Here is a 19,317-nt window from a genome sequence, read left to right as displayed (position 1 = left end):
AGATAAGGAGAAGGATAACAACTCCTCTCACCATCGCAGGTCCTTTCCTGGGTGCTGCATCTACATCTAAGCTCCACTTCCCTCCAGGTTCTCTTGGTGCCTCCCTCTCATGCCCCCACCTCCACCCCATAGGCTCAGACACCTGCACCCTAGTGTATGGCAGGGATTTCCTGTCATCCTCCTGGTCTGAGAGTAGCTATTTCCAGCCCTGACTTTATGTCCAGCCAGGTTTCTACCTCCGGCAAAGTCCCCACTCTTTCCTTCCCTTCCTTTAGGGCCCCTAACTTAGGTTCTAAGCCCCAGGAGCAAGTAAGGAGGTCTCAATGCCTCCAGTATGGAACATCTCCCTGATGCCGGTCTACCACTACAGGGTCAAGTTCAGAGGTAGGGACTTAGGGTAGATCCTAGGAAGAGCTTCCCAAATTGAGGAAAGGCAATTGAGGATGGGACCTAAAGCGGCTGTGGACACCATCTAACAAACAAGAGGCCCTCATGATGGCACAAACAAGGGGAATGGGGCAGTATGTCCTGGGAGAGAAAGGGAACCTAAGATTTTAGAAGAGGAAACGTCTTAGTCCCCAACTCTTCCCTGTCATGTTCTCCCTCATTCCACAAGCTGTGCCAGGGCAGAAAGTCCTCCCCTCAGGAAGATTGGGGGTACATCATCCCAGCTTCCTCTTCCCCCAGACCACCTTTGTTCCCTTCCACTGGCTCTGAGCCCATATGGAATTTGGGATGGGGAGCCAAATAGGCCCAGGTGGCTCTCCCAGCCCCACCCTACCAAATTCTTGGAAGTACCTGGACAGCTTGGTAAAAATACAGATAAATATATACAGCTTGGTAAAAAATACAGATCCTTTGGCCCTATTCTGAGATTCTGTTTAAGATGGTCTGGGGTGGTGCCTCTAATTCTGTATTTTTAATAAGCTCCCTGAGTGATTCTGAAGTGCAGCCAAGTTTGGAAACAGTGTAAACAATCTAATATGATATAACTCTGGAATCATAGACATGTCCCCCCAAGTCCATGCTATCCCACCTCTCTGGGAACTCTTCAGAGATAGGCTGCTCACTACTTACTTAGCCACTTCCACAAAAGGTAGGGCAGGTGTGGAAGGGGAGATTTTAGAGATGGGAATTAAAAGCTTTCTCATGCCAGGATTTGCCAGAAGACCAGGTAAAAGACGCAAGAAATCTTATCTCCTTGTTTTTTCCCGGTCCTGTTCCAGGAATGCCAGCCAACTTGCCAACTGGGGCACTCCCTGCCCTGCTTAAGGTCTCAGTCTGTTGTAAAACCGCAGACTCAAGATCTCAATGATCTCTCTTCAAATTCACTCAGGTTCCAGCCCCTCTGTTCTGTGGGCCTTGGGAAGGCCCATACCACATCCTCATCCCCATCCCAACAATATCCCCATCTCCAATCCCCATCCCCTCTGCATCCCAACCTTCCCCAACAGCAACACCCCTATTATGGGCACAATCTTTCTATCACTATCTTGTACCTGGCCCATGCTGTCCTGACTGCATCCCTCCCAATCTCTCCTCTCTATATCTCCCTATGGTCTCGCATTTCCATAAAGCTGGAGTGAGCCTGGTGGTGAGGGGCACGCTGGGTTTAGCACTCTGGGAACCAGATGGATTTTCCAGTCCTAACCTGGTGATCACAACTCTGAGGTTCTACACTGGTTTTAAACATAGATTCTAAGTCAGGACCTGATAATCCTCACACACTACACTCCAGCATAAATTCCAAATGGAGGGCTTCCCTGGTGGCACAGTGGTTAAGAATCCACCTGCCAATGCAGGGGACACAGGTTCAAGCCCTGGTCCAGGAAGATCCCACATGCTGCAGAGCAACTAAGCCTGGGCGCCACAACAACTGAGCCTGCACTCTAAAGCCCACGAGCCACAACTACTGAGCCCGCGTGCCACAACTATTGAAGCCTGTGTACCTAGAGCCCATGCTCTGCAACAAAAGAAGCCACCACAATGAGAAGCCCATGCACCACAACAAAGAGTAGCCCCCGCTTGCTGCAACTAAAGAAAGCCTGCACAGCAACAAAGACCCAATGAAGCCAAAAATAAATAAATAAATAAATGTTTAAAAATTCCAAATGGATAAAAGATTTAAAATGTTAGAAATTAAATACAGAAATGACAGCATGAAAAATGTCAGACTAGAAAGCTCTGGGGTCAGTCCCTCCACCGAAGCAACCACTGAGCTGAAAAGAGCAATTGGAATCACCTATTTCAGAATTCTGGAACCTAACTGAGCACATAACAATCAGGGGAGTGCTTGATGAAGGCAGAGGATGTTGATCTTTCATAAGAGAACGTCATGCATGAACTAGCTACTAGTCAATGCTGTAGGGACGGCAGCCCACATTCCCGGAGTGGCTGGCTGGTGGCAGAGAACCTTGTCCTCCAAATATTGGGGGTTTTACATTTTGGTTGGTCTGGGGGTTCCCGGAGAGATAGGTGCAGATGCTTGCCTTGGTTTTAGCCCTCTTGGGCTGCAGTAGCTTCCACAGTGGCATATATCAGAATATTTAAGGGGACATAACTCTTTTGTGGGAGAGGGGGAGAGAAATCTTTATCAGGTCATTGGCTGACCACAGAAGTAAGAGAACAGAAACCTCAGGGACCACACACAACAAAGAATACACCTGGCAAAACTTATTTGGAAAAGTCAAAATGGACAGCTACAGCCCTCAACAAGTAAATATCTGAAACCCCTAAGGAGTGGAAGAATCAGATTTCCAAAGACACCACATTTTAATACTCAGAATGTATAGTTCTCAACAAAAAATTAACAAAGCATACAAAGAAACAGGGAAGTATGACCCATTCACAGGAAAAAAAAGAATTTGACAAAAATCATTCCTAAGGAAGCCCACACATTGGACATATTAGATGAAGACTTTAAATTAACTGTCTTAAATATGCTCAAAGAGCTGAAGGAAACCATGGGCAAACAACTAAATTCTAGAACCAAAAATACAATAACCAAAGTGAAAAAATTCACTGAGGGAGTTCAACAACAAATTTGAGAAGGCAGAAGAAAGAATCAGCATACTTGAAGGTAAGGCAATTAAAGTCATTGAGTCTGAGGAGCAGGATAAAAAGATAAAGAAAAACGAACAAAGTCTGAGAGACCTATGGGATATCATCTAACATACTCACCACAGGAGTCCCATGAGAGAGAGAAAAGAGCATAAAAAATTTTTTTGAAGAAATAATGGCTGAAAACATCCCAAATCTGATGAAGGCATGAATATACATATTCACAAAGTTCAAAAAATTCTAAGCAGAATAAACTCAAAGAGATCCATACCAAAACACATTATAGTCAATTTGTTGAAACCCAAAGATAATTGAAATTTTGAAAGCAGAAGAGAGAAGTGACTCACTACATACAAGGTATTCTCAGTAATATTAACAGTTGATTTCTTCTCTGAAACTATGGAGGCCAGATAGCAGGGGGATGATATATTTAAAATCTTGAAAGAAAAAACTATCAAACAAGAATTCTGTATCTGGAAAAACCATCCCTCAAGAATTAAGGAAAAATTAAGACATTTCCAGATAAACAAAAGTACAGGAAGTTCATTACCAGTAGAATTGCCTATGAGAAATGCTAAAGGGAATCCTTCAGGATGAAAGGACAGGACAATAAATGGTAACTTGAAGCAATACAAAAAAATAAAGACCTCTGGCAAAGGTAACCACATAGGTAAATATAAAAGATAGTATATTATATTTTTGGTTTATAACTCCTCTTTTTTTCCTTTGAGAATTAAAAGGCATAAATAATAATTATAAATTGATGTTAATGGGTACACAATATATAAAGATGTAATCTGTGACAATAACTATATAAAGGAGGTAGAACTAAGATGTATAGGAGCAGAGTACTATTTGTTTGTACTATTGGAACAAAGTTGGTATTATTCAAACTAGATTATAAGTTTAAGATGTTAATTTCAATCTCCAAGCTAACTACTAAGAAAATAACTTAAAAATATACAGAAAAGGAAAAAGAAGGGAATCAAAATGGTACACTAAAAAAATCAACTGAATACAAAGAAAGGCAGTAATGGAGGAAATAAGGAACAAAATCATATAAGACATACAGAAAACAAATAGCTAATTGACAGAAATAAATCCTTCCTTATAAGTGATTTAAATAAATGAGTCACGAGTATGAAATGTACAGTGTCAATATAATCAATAATTATGTAATATTTTGTATGGTGACAGATGGTAACTAGACTTATTGTGGTGATCATTTTGAAATGTATAGAAATAGTTCCTGCACCAGGAACTAACATAGTGTTGTAGGTCAGTTGTAATTCAAAAACAAACTCATAGAAAAAGAGACTGGATTTGTGGTTACCAGAGGTGGGGGTGTGGGAAGGGGGGATTGGATGAGGGTATTCAAAAGGTACAAAATTTCAGTTATATTAATTATGTTGTACATCACATAACTGCATAACACTACTATATGTTGTATATGAAAGTTGTTAAGAGTAAATCCTAAGAGTTCTCATCACAAAGAAAAAAATTTTTTTCTATTTCTTTAATTTTGTATCTATATGAGATGATGGATATCCAGTAAACTATTTGTGGTAATCGTTTCATGATGTATGTAAGTCAAATCATTATGCTGTACACCTTAAACTTATACAGTGCTGTATGTCAATTATATCTCAATGAAACTGGAAGAAAAAATAAACAACATGAAAAAATAAAGTAAATGAGTTCAACTCTCTAATTAAAAGGCAGAGATTATCAGAATGGATTAAAAAAAAGCATGATCCATCTATATGCTATCTACAAGAGACTAACTTGAGATACAAATACAGAGCTTTAAAGAAAAAGGATGGAAAACAATATCCCATGCAACTAGTGACAAAAAGAGAGCTGTGGTAGCTATATTACTGTCAGACAAAATACACTTTTTGTCAAAAAAGGTTATAAGGGACCAAAAGGACATTATATATTGATAAACTGTTTGATACAGCAAGATACAACAATTATAAACAACTGACAGCCAAGCCTCATAATATATAAAGCAAAAACTGACAGAATCAAAGAGGAGAGTTGACAGTTCTACAATAATAGTTTTAGAATTTAATATCTCACTTTCAATAATGGATAGAATAACCAGACAGAAGATCAAGAAGGAAATAAGAGAACTTGAGCAACACTATAAATGAATTAGACCTAATAGATATACACACCAAAAACACTCTGCCCAACAACAGGAGAATACGTATTCTTCTGAAGTTCCCATGGAACGTTCTCTAGGACAGACGACATGATAGGCCACAAAACAAGTCTAAATAAAATTTTAAGACTGAAATCATACAGAGTATCTTTTCTGATCACAATAGAATAAAACTAGATATCAGTAACAAAAGGAAAAGTGAAAAATTCAGAAATATATGGAAATTGAACAACACACTCAAACGATGCATCAAAGAAGAAATCACAAGGCAAATTAGAAAATACTCTGAGACAAATGAAAACAAAAACATAATATATCAAAACTTTTGAGATCCAGTGAAAGCAGTGCTAACAGGAAAATTTATAGCTGTAAATGTTTACATTTTAAAAAGATTTCAGGGACTTCCCTGGTGGTCCAGTGGTAAAGAATCCACCTTACAATGCAGGGGACACGGGTTCAATCCCTGGTCAGGGAACTAAGATCCCACATGCCACAGGGCTACTGAGCTTGCGCACCTCAACTAGAGCCTGCACACCACAATTATAGGGCCCACTCACCGTGGAGCCTGTGAGCCACAACTAGAGAGAGAAAAACCCACACACCACAATTAGAGAGAGGCCTGCGTACCACAATTAAGACCCTGAATGCCACAACTAAGACCCAATGCAGCCAAAAAATAAATAAAATAGATAAAATAAATAATAAATAAATCTTTTTAAAAAAGAAAGAAAATACTTTGAGACAAATGAAAACAAAAACATAATATATCAAAACTTTTGAGATTCAGTGGAAGCAGTGCTACGAGGAAAATTTATAGCTGTAAATGTCTACATTTAAAAAGAAGATTTCAGGTACTTCCCTGGTGGTCCAGTGGTAAAGAATCCACCTTCCAGTGCAGGGGACGTGGGTTCAATTCCCTGGTCAGGGAACTAAGATCCCACATGCCGCAGGGCAACTAAGCCCATGCGCCACAACTACTGAGTTTGTGCACCTCAATGAGAGAGTCCACGTGCCACAAACCACAGAGCCCACATGCTCTGGACCCCGAGTGCCATAACTACAGAGCCCACGTGCCCTGCACACCACAACCAGAGAGAGAAAACCCACACACCACAACTAGAGAGAAGCCTGCGCACTGCAATGAAGAGCCCAGGCCGCAACAAAAAGATCCCACACGCCTCAGCAAAGACCCTGTGTGACACAACTAAGACCCAATGCAGCCAAATAAATAAATAAATAAATAAATAAATAAAAAGATTTCAAATCAATAACCTAACTGTACACTTTAAGAGATTAGAAAAAGTCAATAAAACCAAACCCAAAAATAGCAGAAAGAAGGAACTAATACAGATTAAAGCAGAGACAAATGAAATAGAGAATACAAAAAATAGAGAAAAATAAACAAAACAAAAAGATGGTTCTTTGACAAGGTCGACAAAACTGACACAATTGAGGTTAGACTGACTAAGGAAAAAGAAAGAAGATTCAAATCAGTAAAATCAGAAATGAAACTGGGAGCATTACTACAATTTCATAGACATGAAAAGTGTTATGAGAGGATACTATGAACAATTGTACATCAACAAATTGGGTAATCTAGATGAAATGGATAAAGTCCAGAAACACAAAAATTATCAAAACTTACTCAAGAATAAATAGAAAATCTAAATAGATCTATAACAAGTAAGGAGCTTCAATCAGTAATGAAAACATCTCAACAAAGAAAAACCCAGGACCAGATGACTTCACTAGTGAATTCTACCAAATATTTTTTTTCTTCCAAACATTTAAAGAAGAATTAGCATCAATCCTTCTCAAACTCTTCCAAAAAATTGAAGAGGAGGAAACATTCCCTAATTTTATGATGGCAGCATTACCCTGATACCAAAGTCAGACAAGGACACTACAAGAAAATAAAAGTACAGGTCAATATCCCTGATGAACATAGATGTAAAAAGTCTCAACAAAATACTAGCAAACCAAAGTCAACAGCAGATTAAAAGAGTCATACATGGCGATCAAGTGAGATTTATTCCAGGGATATGAGGATGGTTCAACATCCACAAATCAATCAATGTGATACACCACATTAACAAATTGAAGAATAAAAATCATATGATCATCTCAATAGATGAAGAAAAAGCATTTGACAAGTTTTAACACCCATTTATGATAAAAACTCTCAATAAAGTGGGTATAGAAGGAACGCACTTCAACATAATAAAAGCCATGTATGACAAGCCTTCAGCTAACATCATACTCAAACGTGAAAAGCTGAAAGCTTTTCTCATATGATTAAGAACAAAAGATGAGTGTTTATTATCACCACTTCTATTCGACTTAGGACTAGAAGTCTTAGCCAGAGCAATTAGGCAAGAAAACTTATATATGTACATAAAATCCCAAACACTTCACCAAAAAACTGTCAGAACTAAGAAACAAATTCAGTAAATTTGCAGAATACAAAATCAACATACAAAAACCAGTTGCATTTCTATACACTAACAGCAAACTATCTGGAAAAAAATTAAGAAACAATCCCATTTACAACAGCATCAATAACAATAAAATACTTAGGAATAAATTTAACCAAGGAGGTGAAAGACCTATACACTGAAAACTATAAGACACTGATGAAAGAAATTAAAGACACAAATAAATGGAAGGATATCCTGTGCTCTTGGATTGGCATATTAATATTGCTAAAATGTCCATAACTACCCAAAGTCATCTACAAATTCAATGCAATCACTATCAAAATTCCAATTGCATTTTTTCACAGAAACAGAAAAAATTCTAAAATTCATGTAAAACCACAAAAGACCCCAAATAACCAGAGTAATTTTGAGAAAGAAAAGCCAAGGGGCTTCCCTGGTGGCGCAGTGGTTAAGAATCAGCCGGCCAATGCAGGGGACATGGGTTCAAGCCCTGGCCCAGGAAGATCCCACATGCCGCGGAACAACCAAGACCATGCGCCACAACTACTGAGCCTGTGCTCTAAAGCTCACGTGCCACAACTACAGAGCCCACATGCCACACTACTGAAGCCCACGCACCTAGAACCCATGCTCTGCAACAAGAGAAGCCACTGCAATGAGAAGCCCACACACTGCAACAAAGAGTAGCCCCCACTCACCACAACCAGAGAAAGCCCAAACACAGCAACAAAGACCCAATGCAGCCAAAAATAAACATTAATTAATTAGTTTAAAAAAAGAAAAAGAAAAACCAAGCTGGAGGCATCATGCTTCCTGATTTCAAACTATATTACTAAGCTACAGTAATCAAAACAGTATGGTACTGGCATGAAAACAGACACATAGACCAGTGGAATAGTTTACAGAGCCCAGAAATAAACCCATGCATATACGGTCAACCAATCTTTGAAAGGGGATCAAGAACACAAAATGGGGAAAGGATAGTCTTTTCAAAAAATGGTGTTGGGGCTTCCCTGGTGGCGCAGTGGTTAGGAATCCGCCTGCCAATGCAGGGGACACGGGTTCAATCCCTGGTCCAGGAAGATTCTACATGCTGTGGAGCAACTAAGCCCGTGAGCCACAACTACTGAGCCTGCGTGCCACACCTACTAAAGCCCACATGCCTAGAGCCCATGCTCTGCAACAAGAGAAGCCACTGCAATGAGAAGACTGTGCACTGCAACAAAGAGTAGCCCCCGTTCACTGCAACTAGACAAAGCCCATGCACAGCAATGAAGACCCAACTCAGCCAAAAATTAAATAAATTAAGAAAAAAAATGGTGTTGAAAAAAATGGATAGTTACATGTACAAGAATGATACTGGACCCCTACTGTACACCACTCACAAAAATTCAAATTAAAAACTTAAACGTAAGACCTGAAACCATAAAACTCCTAGAAGAAAACACAGAAGAAAATCTCCTTGGCATCAGTCTTGGCAATGATATTTTTGGATATGATAACAAAGGCAGAAATAAACAAGTAGGAGTACATCAAACTAAAAAGCTTCTGTATACTCTTTCCCTGCCTCCGCTGAGTAACTCAGAGGTGGAGGTTGGGGTACATTCAAGATTCAGTTCCACCCATTACCCACCACCATGGCCGAGGATGGCACTGGTGCTGGAGGTGCAATGGACGTTAATACTGTTTTGCAAGAGGTGCTGAAGACCACCCTCATCCGCAATGGCCTAGCACATGGAATTTGCAAAGCTGCAAAGTGTTAGACCAGTGCCAAGCCCATCTTTGGGTGCCTGCATCCAACTGTGATGAGCCTGTATAAGTCAAGTTGGTGGAGGCCCTCCATGCTAAACATCAAATCAACCTAATTAAGGTTGATGACAGCAAGGAACTAGGGGAGTGGGTAGGACTCTGTAAAACTGACAGAGAGGGAAAACCCTGTAAAGCGGCTGGTTGCAGTTGTGTGGTGGTTAAGGACTATGGCAAAGATTCTCAGGTCAAGGGTGTCATCAAGAAGTACTTCAAATGCAAGAAATGAACAAATTAAAGACTTGGCTCTTTAAAATAAATAAATAAATAAGCAAGTTTCTACACAGCAAAAGAAACAATCAACAAAAAGAAAAGGCAACCTAGGGACAGAGGAAATAGGAGAAAATATTTACAAACCATATATCTGATAAGGGGTTAATACCTAAAATATATAAGGAACTCCTACAACTCAATAGCAAAACAAACAAAAAAATCTGACTAAAAACTGGGAAAATGACCTGAATAGATAGTTTTCCAAAGAAGACATTCAAACAGCAAATTGGTATATGAAAAGATGCTCAACATCAATAATCATCAGGGAAATGCAAATCAATACCACAGAGATATCACATCACACCTGTTAGGATAGCTATTATCAAAAAGATAAGGGATAAGAAATGCTGGAAAAGGTGTGGAGAAACTGGGAACACTTTTGCATTGTTGGTGAGAATGTATATTTGTACAGTCATAATGGAGAACAGTATGGAAGTTCCTCAAAAAATTAAAAAAGAAATACCATATGATCCAGCAATCCCACTTCTGGGCATATATCCAAAGGAAATGAAATCACTACCTCAAAGTGATATATTCCCTTGTTCCTTGCATCATTATTCACAAGAGCCAAGATATGGAAACAACCTAAGTGACTGTTAATATAATAGATGAATGGATAAAGAAGATGTGAGAGAGATATATATATATACACACAATAGAATATTATGCAGCCATAAGAAAAAGAAGGAAACCCTGCCATTTGTGACAACATGGATGAACATGGAGGGCATTATGCTAAGTGAAATAAGTCAGAGAAACACAAATACTGTATGGAATCACTTACATGTGGAATAAAAAAAAAGGTCCAAACACATAGAAATAGAGAGTAGAATGGTGGTTGCCATGGGCTGGGGGTGGGGAAAATGGGGAGATGTCTATCAAAGGGTACAAACTTTCAGTTATAAAATGATTAAGTTCTGAGGATCGAACGTACAGCATGGTGATTGTAGTTAATAATACTGTATTGTGTACTTGAAATTTGCTAAGAAAGTAGATATCAAGCATTCTCACTACAAAAAAAAAAAAGGAAAAGGTATAGCTATGTGAAGTGATGGAGGTGTTAATTAACTTGATTGTGGTAATTATTTCACAATGTATACATATATCAAATCATCACGTTGTATATTTTAAATATATACAGTTTTGTCAATTATACCTCAGTAAAGCTGGGGGAAAAAAACATAAGGGGAAATCTTCATGGCTTTGGATTTGGCAATGGTTTCTTAAATATGACACTAAAAACACAGGCAACCAAAGAAAAATAGATAAACTGAATTTTAAAATTTTGTGCATCACAGGACACTATCAAGAGAGTAAAAAGATGGAGCTGGAGGAATCAGGCTCCCTGACTTCAGACTATACTACAAAGCTATAGTAATCAAGATAGTATGGTACTGGCACAAAATCAGAAATACAGATCAATGGAACAGGATAGAAAGCCCAGAGATAAACCCACACACCTATAGTCACCTAGTCTATGACAAGGGAGGCAAAAATATACAATGTAGAAAAGACAGACTCTTCAATTAAGTGGTGCTGGGGAAATTGGACAGCTACATGTAAAAGAATGAAATTAGAACACTCCCTAACACCACACACAAAAATAAACTCAAAATGGATTCAAGACCTAAATGTAAGGCCAGACACTAAAAAACTCTTAGACGAAAACATAGGCAGAACACTCTGACATAAATTGCAGCAAGATTTTTTTTGACCCACCTCCCAGAGTAATGAAAATAAAAACAAAAATAAACAAATGGGATCTAATGAAACTTAAAAGCTTTTGCACAGCAAAGGGAACCATAAACAAGACGAAAAGACAACCCTCAGAATGGGAGAAAATATTTGCAAATGAAGCAACCGACAAAGGATTAATCTCCAAAATACACAAGCAGCTCATGCAGCTCAATATCAAAAAAACAAGCAACCCAATCCAAGAATGGGCAGAAGACCAAAATAGACATTTCTCCAAAGAAGGCATACAAACCATAGATGGCCATAGATGGCCAACAAACACATGAAAAGATGCTCAACATCACTAATTATTAGGGAAATGCAAATCAAAACTACAATGAGGGGCTTCCCTGGTGGCGCAGTGGTTGAGAGTCCGCCTGCCAATGCAGGGGACATGGGTTTGTGCCCCGGTCTGGGAAGATCCCACATGCCGCGGAGCGGCTGGGCCCGTGAGCCATGGCCGCTGAGCCTGCGCGTCCGGAGCCTGTGCTCTGCAATCGGAGAGGCCACAACAGTGAGAGGCCCGCGTATCGCAAAAAAAAAAAACTACAATGAGGTATCGCCTCACACGAGTCAGAATGGCCATCATCAAAAAATCTACAAACGATAAATGCTGGAGAGGGTGTGGAGGAAAGGGAATTCTCACGTACTGTTGGTGGGAATGTAAACTGATACAACCACTATGGAAAACAGTATGGAGGTTCCTTAAAAAACTAAAAATAGAACTACCGTATGACCCAGCAATCCCACTACTGGGCATATACCCTAAGAAAACCGTAATTCAAAAAGACACATGCACCCAAATGTTCATTGCACTATTTACAATAGCCAGGATATGGAAGCAACCTAAATGTCCATCAACGGAGGAATGAATAAAGAAGAGGTGGTACATATATACAATGGAATATTACTCAGCCCTAAAAAGGAACAAAATTGGGTCATTTGTAGAGACGTGGATGTACCCAGAGAGTGTCATACAGAGTGAAGTAAGTCAGAAAGAGAAAAACAAATATCATATATTAACACATATATGTGGAATCTAGAAAAATGGTATAGACGATCTTATTTGCAAAGCAGAAATAGAGATAGAAACGTAGAGAACAAATGTATGGATACCAAGGTGCAAAGGGAGGTGGGTGGGAGGAATTGGGAGATTGGGATTGACACATATACACTATTGATACTATGTACAAAATAGACAACTAATGAGAATGTACTGTATAGCACAGGGAACTCTACTTAATGCACTGTGGTGACCTAAATGGGAAGGAAATCCAAAAAAGAGGGGATATATGTATATGTATAGCTGATTCATTTTGCTGTACAGTAGCAAATAACACAACATTGTAAAGCCACTGTACTCCAATGAAAATTTTAAAAGAGAGTGAAAAGACAACCCACAGAATGGGAGGAAATATTTGCAAATCATATATTTGATAAGGGTCTATTATCCAGAATGTACAAAGAACTCTTACAATTCATTAGTCAGATTTGTATTTTAGGAACAGTCCTCAGCCTGCTTGAAGGAACAGGAGAGTGTGGAGCCTGGAGTGAAACAAGTGTTCCAGAGGAGAGGCGGTAAGGCCTGCACCAAGACAGTGGCTGGGGATAGAAGGAGGGCCTTTCAGGGACTTCCCTGGTGGTCCAGTGGTTAATAAGAATCCACGCTTCCACTGCAGGGGGCGCAGGTTCGATCGCTGGTCAGGAAACTAAGATTCCCGCATGCCACCTGGCACAGCCCAAAAAAATTAAAATTTAAAAAAAATTTTAATTTTTAAAAAAAAGGAGAGCCTCTCAGATTCAACTAATATTGAGGAGGTAGACTCAGGCAGCTTGGGGGACTGAATGGCTGTGTGAAGTTTTCATTTCCGCATACTAGTGAGGCTGGTTGCCAGGACAGGATCTGTCTTTCAGGAAGGAAAAGGAGGGAGATCCCTATACTTGCCTGGACAGAGTAGCTGGGGATGGGGGAAGTGAAAGTGTCTGCCTGCATAAATAGGCGGCACACCAGTCCCAGCCCACACACGGACCCCCAGTTTGGAGCTCTCCACCTCGCCCGAGCTCTACCGTGGCCATGGGTCAGTCGCTGATTCTGAGCATCCTTGTCCTAGTTCTGGCCTTCTGCATCCCCCAGACCCAAGGTATCAAGGAGGGAGTTGCCTAGGATGGGGGCAAGGGGGTGGAGAGGCCGGGGTAGGAGCCTCCAAGCAGCCCCTCACTCCCTGTGAACCCCACCTGCAGGCAGTGATGGAGGAGCACAGGACTGTTGCCTCAAGTACAGCCTAAGGAAGATTCCCACCCACGTTGTCCGCAGCTACCGGAAGCAGGAACCAAGCCTGGGTTGCCCCTTCCCAGCTATCCTGTAAGTGGGTACAAGGGGGTGGGTGCAGGCTGGCAGCTGAGTGGGAAGGCATGATGGGCAAGACTAAGACAGGCTTGCTAACCCCTGAACCCTAGGTTCTCACCTCGGAAACGCTCTCAGCCAGAGCTATGTGCAGACCCTAAAAAGGCCTGGGTGCAGCAGCTGATGCAGCGTCTGGACAAGCCAGCAGCCCCATGGAAACCAGCCCAGGACTGTAAGAAGGACAAGAGGGCCACCAAGTCTGGCAAGAAGGGAAAGAGCTCCAAAGGCTGTAAGAGGTAAGGAAGCTAAAGGGACGGGGGGTGGGAAGTGAAGGGGAGCCTTGATCATCCCCTCAAAGCCCTCTTCTGCCCTCCCAGGACTGAGACCCCAAAAGGGCCATAGCCCAGTGACGAGCCCGGAGCCCAGGAGGTCCCCACCAGTCTCATCAGGGCTTGGAGCCCCAGCCCAAGGGACAAGAGGTGGGCTAGGAGAGAAGGAGGACTCAGGGGGCCCAGAGCAGCCACCCCATGCTGGCCTCCCCTCACCCCTTCTCCAGCTTCAACCACCCCTTCTGTATACCCACCCTACCCTGCACGGCTGAGCTGCCCACATCAGGCCAGGCCTAGAGAGGCAGAGAAGGGAAAGTCCCATAGGAAATGTGAGAGGTGGCAGCAGGACTGTCCCCTCTGAGGAAAGGTCACCCAGGGCCCTGGACCTGACCGTGCTCCACACTGCACCCACCTCGTCTTTGTAAATATGATTTATACCTAACTGAATAAACAGCCATTCTGGCCTTCCTCCCAAGTATCTGTTCCTGTGTGTTTGTGTCCACAGAGAAGCCACTGTCACCACAGGGTGGAGTCACACACTCTGGGGTCCTGGCCAAGAGCTCAGGCTGGCAAATTCTATATCCTCACCCACCCCAAGAGTTTCCTTGCTTCCCAGGTGCCCAGACCTGTGGGCAATAAAAGGGAGGCTGACAGGCAGGGTGGGACTTGGGCTGCCCCTGGTCTCTGAGAAATCCCTGCCAATGAAGAGACAGTGGATCCCAGGCACATGTCCCCAACAGCTCCATAGGCCTCTGAGACCCTGAAGAGATCCCTTCCCTGATTCTGCCCAGCATTCTTTCACTCCCAGCTTCACCGGGGACTGCCTCCCCTTTCCTTGGGGTCTACTGGAGGGAGGCGGGAGCCTGGGCCTGCCGGTAACACAGGTGAACACAAGTTCTACTGAAACCTGCCCTACGCAGAGTTCCAGCCCTGGGAGCCCTCGAGAGCCCCTATCTCCTCCCAAAGACCCCAGAGGACTCCCTTCCGCCCTGACCGGTGAAGCAGGGTCTATGACCTCTCCTTATTGTTTGATGGGGCTATGTGCTCTTTATTCCTGAGTTCTCTGTTCCTCCCTCAGCTTCCTTCCAGTTGGGAAAGCATCCTCCCCTTCCCTTTTCTCCTTTCTCCCCTAGGCGGGGCCTGGGGCACTTTAGCCCCTTTAACCTCTTGAGGCCAAGGAATAAGTCTCCAATGGCAGGAATTTGGAACCCCAGAACTCAGATGTAAATTAGTCTCCTCTCCAAGAAGGCTCCAGTCTAACTCTCCTCTACCTCTCCCTCCCCAGAGCAGAGATCCTCCAATTCCCCGCTTCGCCCTTAGGCTAGGAGAGAGAGGACCATTAGATGGGGCCAGGCCACGTGGGAAAGAAGGGAACAGATCCTGGGAGAGGGGCAAGGAACTAGAGGTGGTTGCCACCACCTTCTCCTTCCACCGGGGCCTGCGCATGCCACAGCACTTACCGCTTATTATAGTCATTAAAATATTTGCTCTCTGCTCCTTCTGAGTACAGTGAAGACAGGGGATGCTCCCTACCTATCATCATGCGGCAGGTGTGATCTTAGTCTACAAACTCAGATGTTCAAGATTTACTGTACTTTAAAATGTTCTTTCAGGAGTTCCCTGGCAGTCCAGGGGTTAAGACTCGGCACTTCCACTGCCAGGGCCGGGGTTCAATCCCTGGTCAGGGAACTAAAATCCTGCAAGCCACATGGCATGGCCAAAAAATAAAATAAAATGTTCTTTCAATGAACCTACTCCAAGCCCCTGCACCAGAGCGCTGGCATTCTTGGGGTCCCATCTGCCAAGGGCTGTGCAAAGGTCAAAGAAACAGCAAGGCACAGGAGAGGCTTCCTACATGCCCTCTACCTCATCCCATCATTGGACATCAGTCTCACCAGTGAATGCTTTGGCCCCTGTGTTCCCAGCAGGTATGACTCCCCAGGTCCTGGACTCTCAAACTCTTAGCTCTGTGCCACATTTGAGCCATGGGAGCTCAGCTATGAGAGCCTCCGGGCTTGGACCTAGCTTCCCCAGACATCTCCCTAGAGCCATCTACTCAGGTGGCTTGCTTGCTTCATCCCAGTCAAGGATTAAAGCCCACTGCCCATACTGGCTGGACATACACACCAATCCCCTCCACAGTCTTCAAGAACTCTCTCCAAAACCCTCCCTCTTCCCAGTCCCTCCAAGGTATAACCTCTTCCCAGGTTTGCTTTAGACTTTTACAAAGACAGAAGGGACTCTAATATCAGGGTGCTACTACTCTCAGCCCTACCAAAACCCTCGCTTGCTCTAAAGAGAAAAGAAAATCATCAGCAAAAAGAGAAAAAAAGGAAAACATAGGCAAAACAAAACAAAACTTCATATTTCACTAAATTATCCTGCCACACTGCATAGCTGGTATTTGCCTCAAGCCCTGCCCTGATTAGCATGCAATATAATATCTATCTTATCAGAGAATGAGTCCCTACTGTCCTTTTCTGCCTTCATCTTTGACAATACCGTCCTGTTCTTTCTTCTTTCTGTAAGATCCATAATTCAAAAAAATCAAATAATACATACTCATGGTTAAAAAAAATCAGAAAGTACCAAAAGGCTTATTCTGAACAACCATTTCCTGCAACTTTCAAGCTACTTCCTCTAGGACTTAGTGCCATATGTCTAAATACTTTGTTCATACCTCTGTTTCTTCATTTACCTATTTTTAAAGTTATCAATTGAGGGACTTCCCTGGTGGTACAACGGTTAAGACTCCACGCTCCCAATGCAGAGGGCCTAGGTTCGATCCCTGGTTAGGGAACTAGATCCCACATGCATGCCGCAATTAAGAGTTCATATGCCACAACTAAGGAGCTGGTGAGCCACAACTAAGGAGCCTACCTGCTGCAACTAAGACCCGGCGCAACAAAATAATTAAATTTTTTTTAAGTTACCTATTGACTTCCTATTATAAAAAGTGGAGATTTAGCTCTCTTACGAACCCTCTTCTCCTGTCACCCTATCCTCTAAATATAGCTATACCACTATATTTAGACGATGATCAGAATTTACATTATGATGACCATGTAAATGTTGTTCACTGCAGAGCAAGGTAGCGTACTGTGCTTACTTTCCTTTTGTCACTGAGCTTTTTGTTTTTCATAAAGATTCAAGTTGTTCTTCCTTTATTTAAAATACCTCTACCTTCCCATTATCATAGCCTCAGTATTTTTCAAACACTTCATCATAGGATTAAAGACCTAATGTTTAAAATATATGTTATAGAAGACAATATAGGTGAGGGTGGTTATAACCTTGAGGTAGAAAAAGAACTTGTTAAACATAAAACCATAAAACACAAACCACAGGGGGAAAGATCAACACCACCGAATTCAAAGACAAGTAGGAGTTCAGGGTAAAGATGGCAAATTAAACACAGGAATTTATTTTCACTCCTTCTTGAGCCCCAACTAAAACTAAAGTAAGTGTTTCTAAGGACTTCCCTGGTGGTCCAGTGGTTAAGAATCCGCTTTCCAATGCAGGGGACGTGGGATCGATCGGGGAACTAAGATCCCAAATGCCACAAGGCAACTAAGCCCGCGCTCCACAACTAGAGAGGCCACGCTCCACAACAAAGACCCAGCGCAGCCAAAAAATAATAATAATAATAATAAAATAAATAAAGTAAATGTTTCTGGTGTGTGTATACATTTGTAAAGGCATCAAATCACAAAGACCCGAATGGGAGGGGAGATAAAAGTAACTTTCCAGAAGATTGCTGTTTAGATAAGTAAATATTTCAGTAAAAATAAGTATAAAGCATAAAATGAAATTATAAAGTTGGAGGACTTCCAAATTGATGCTCATGCATACAGTAAAAAGAAATATTTTACTGAATACTAGTCTGCCAGTGTTCAACAGAAAGACAATTAATGGCTTTTACTAGAAATGTGAAAAGAAAAAAATTCCAAAGATCAGTCATCCCCCAAATTTACAAAACCATCATCAAACAAACATGAAAACTCACTGTAACCCCTGGAATTTCCTTTAACAGTAATTACTATCTTCTAACAATGTCACCCTCAGTGCCATTCAGAAAATTACTAATACCATGTTTTCAAATGATTTCAGCACTATCTCTTCCATGAAATGATAACACACCCACACACAATTACGAAATGGTGGGCCAGCTCCCTCTTGTCAGTGTTGCCTCAAAGTCTGAAGCCTTCTGCTTCCCCTGGCTCACTCCTTCTTTGTAAATCCTTTAAGGGCCTCTTTAACACAAATGTAAAGGATGGACGGGGCTAGTAAGAGCTCCCAGAATTACAGCTAATAGAAATGTCTTAACAACCTCAGTCATATGAACTGGAAACTAATTCCAAACTGAGCAACCAGATTTCTTAACACTCCTCTCCCTCCATGGTACCTGGGCCACATGTTCGCTAGCCACTATTTCATTCTTTACTCATCAGTCATTAGAGGGACATGATCACCAATGACAGGATCTTTCTTTTGACATCTTCAAAAATGGGGTACTATGGGGCTACCAGCACAGCACCACTGACATATTTGGCATCTTCTGCCCAGCTTTATGGCACAGGAAGGTCAGGGGGACTGGGTCTATACTTGCTATTTATGAAAGCTCAAAATTAATTTGTTTCCTAGCTTTAATCATTTACCTGTGAAAATGTCTTCAGCTTCAACTGACCTCTTTTGTGAAGTTCTTTTTCTTTGCATGTCCAGGTGTTATTTATCCTTGTATTTGGGGACAAAGTGATGCTATTTTGTTAAAAATCATCAATGTATCTTTCCTTTGCCATCAATGAATTACGACTTTTATGAGTGTTGAAATTGCCAAGCCTTTTTCTAATGCCTATATTTGGTATTCTTCTAGCGGTGGCTCTTCTGCAGTTCCCCTACAGAGATTGTGTTAGCTAGCTATGTCAGGAAGCCGAAAACTTCATTTTCTTCAAGAAATCCATTTCCCAGTTGGTGGCAAACAAAAACACCCCAGGGAAACTCTGATGCCATGTTCTTGAAGACTTTTGTTTTAGAGTCCTGGATTGTGCTAATAATAAATTTCAATCTAATATTAAATGAATAACCGAACTCCACCTGTGATTACCTGAGCAGCCGGCGCCAATTTCGGTTCAGAATACCCACAGCGGACGGGATGTTAAACTCCAC

The 19,317-nt window shown here is 41.7% G+C and overlaps 1 protein-coding gene and 1 pseudogene across 1 annotated transcript; both read left to right on the top strand.

Moving 5' to 3' along the window:
• Positions 1–9,302: 9,302 nt before the first annotated feature.
• On the top strand, positions 9,303–9,700 carry LOC115840203 (small ribosomal subunit protein eS12 pseudogene; annotated as a pseudogene).
• A 3,789-nt stretch (positions 9,701–13,489) lies between these two features.
• On the top strand, positions 13,490–14,512 carry CCL21 (C-C motif chemokine ligand 21). The gene is made up of 4 exons (XM_030832765.3): positions 13,490–13,619; positions 13,720–13,840; positions 13,936–14,118; positions 14,200–14,512. Exons 1-4 carry the CDS (start codon positions 13,553–13,555, stop codon positions 14,222–14,224), a joined length of 396 nt encoding a protein of 131 aa, XP_030688625.1. The 5' UTR covers positions 13,490–13,552; the 3' UTR covers positions 14,225–14,512.
• Positions 14,513–19,317: the final 4,805 nt, after the last annotated feature.

This window comes from Globicephala melas, chromosome 6, assembly GCF_963455315.2.
Source record: "Globicephala melas chromosome 6, mGloMel1.2, whole genome shotgun sequence".
Taxonomy (NCBI): Eukaryota; Metazoa; Chordata; class Mammalia; order Artiodactyla; family Delphinidae; genus Globicephala; species Globicephala melas.
Note: the sequence above shows the minus strand (reverse complement) of the source record. Positions and strands in the feature narration are given on the sequence as shown.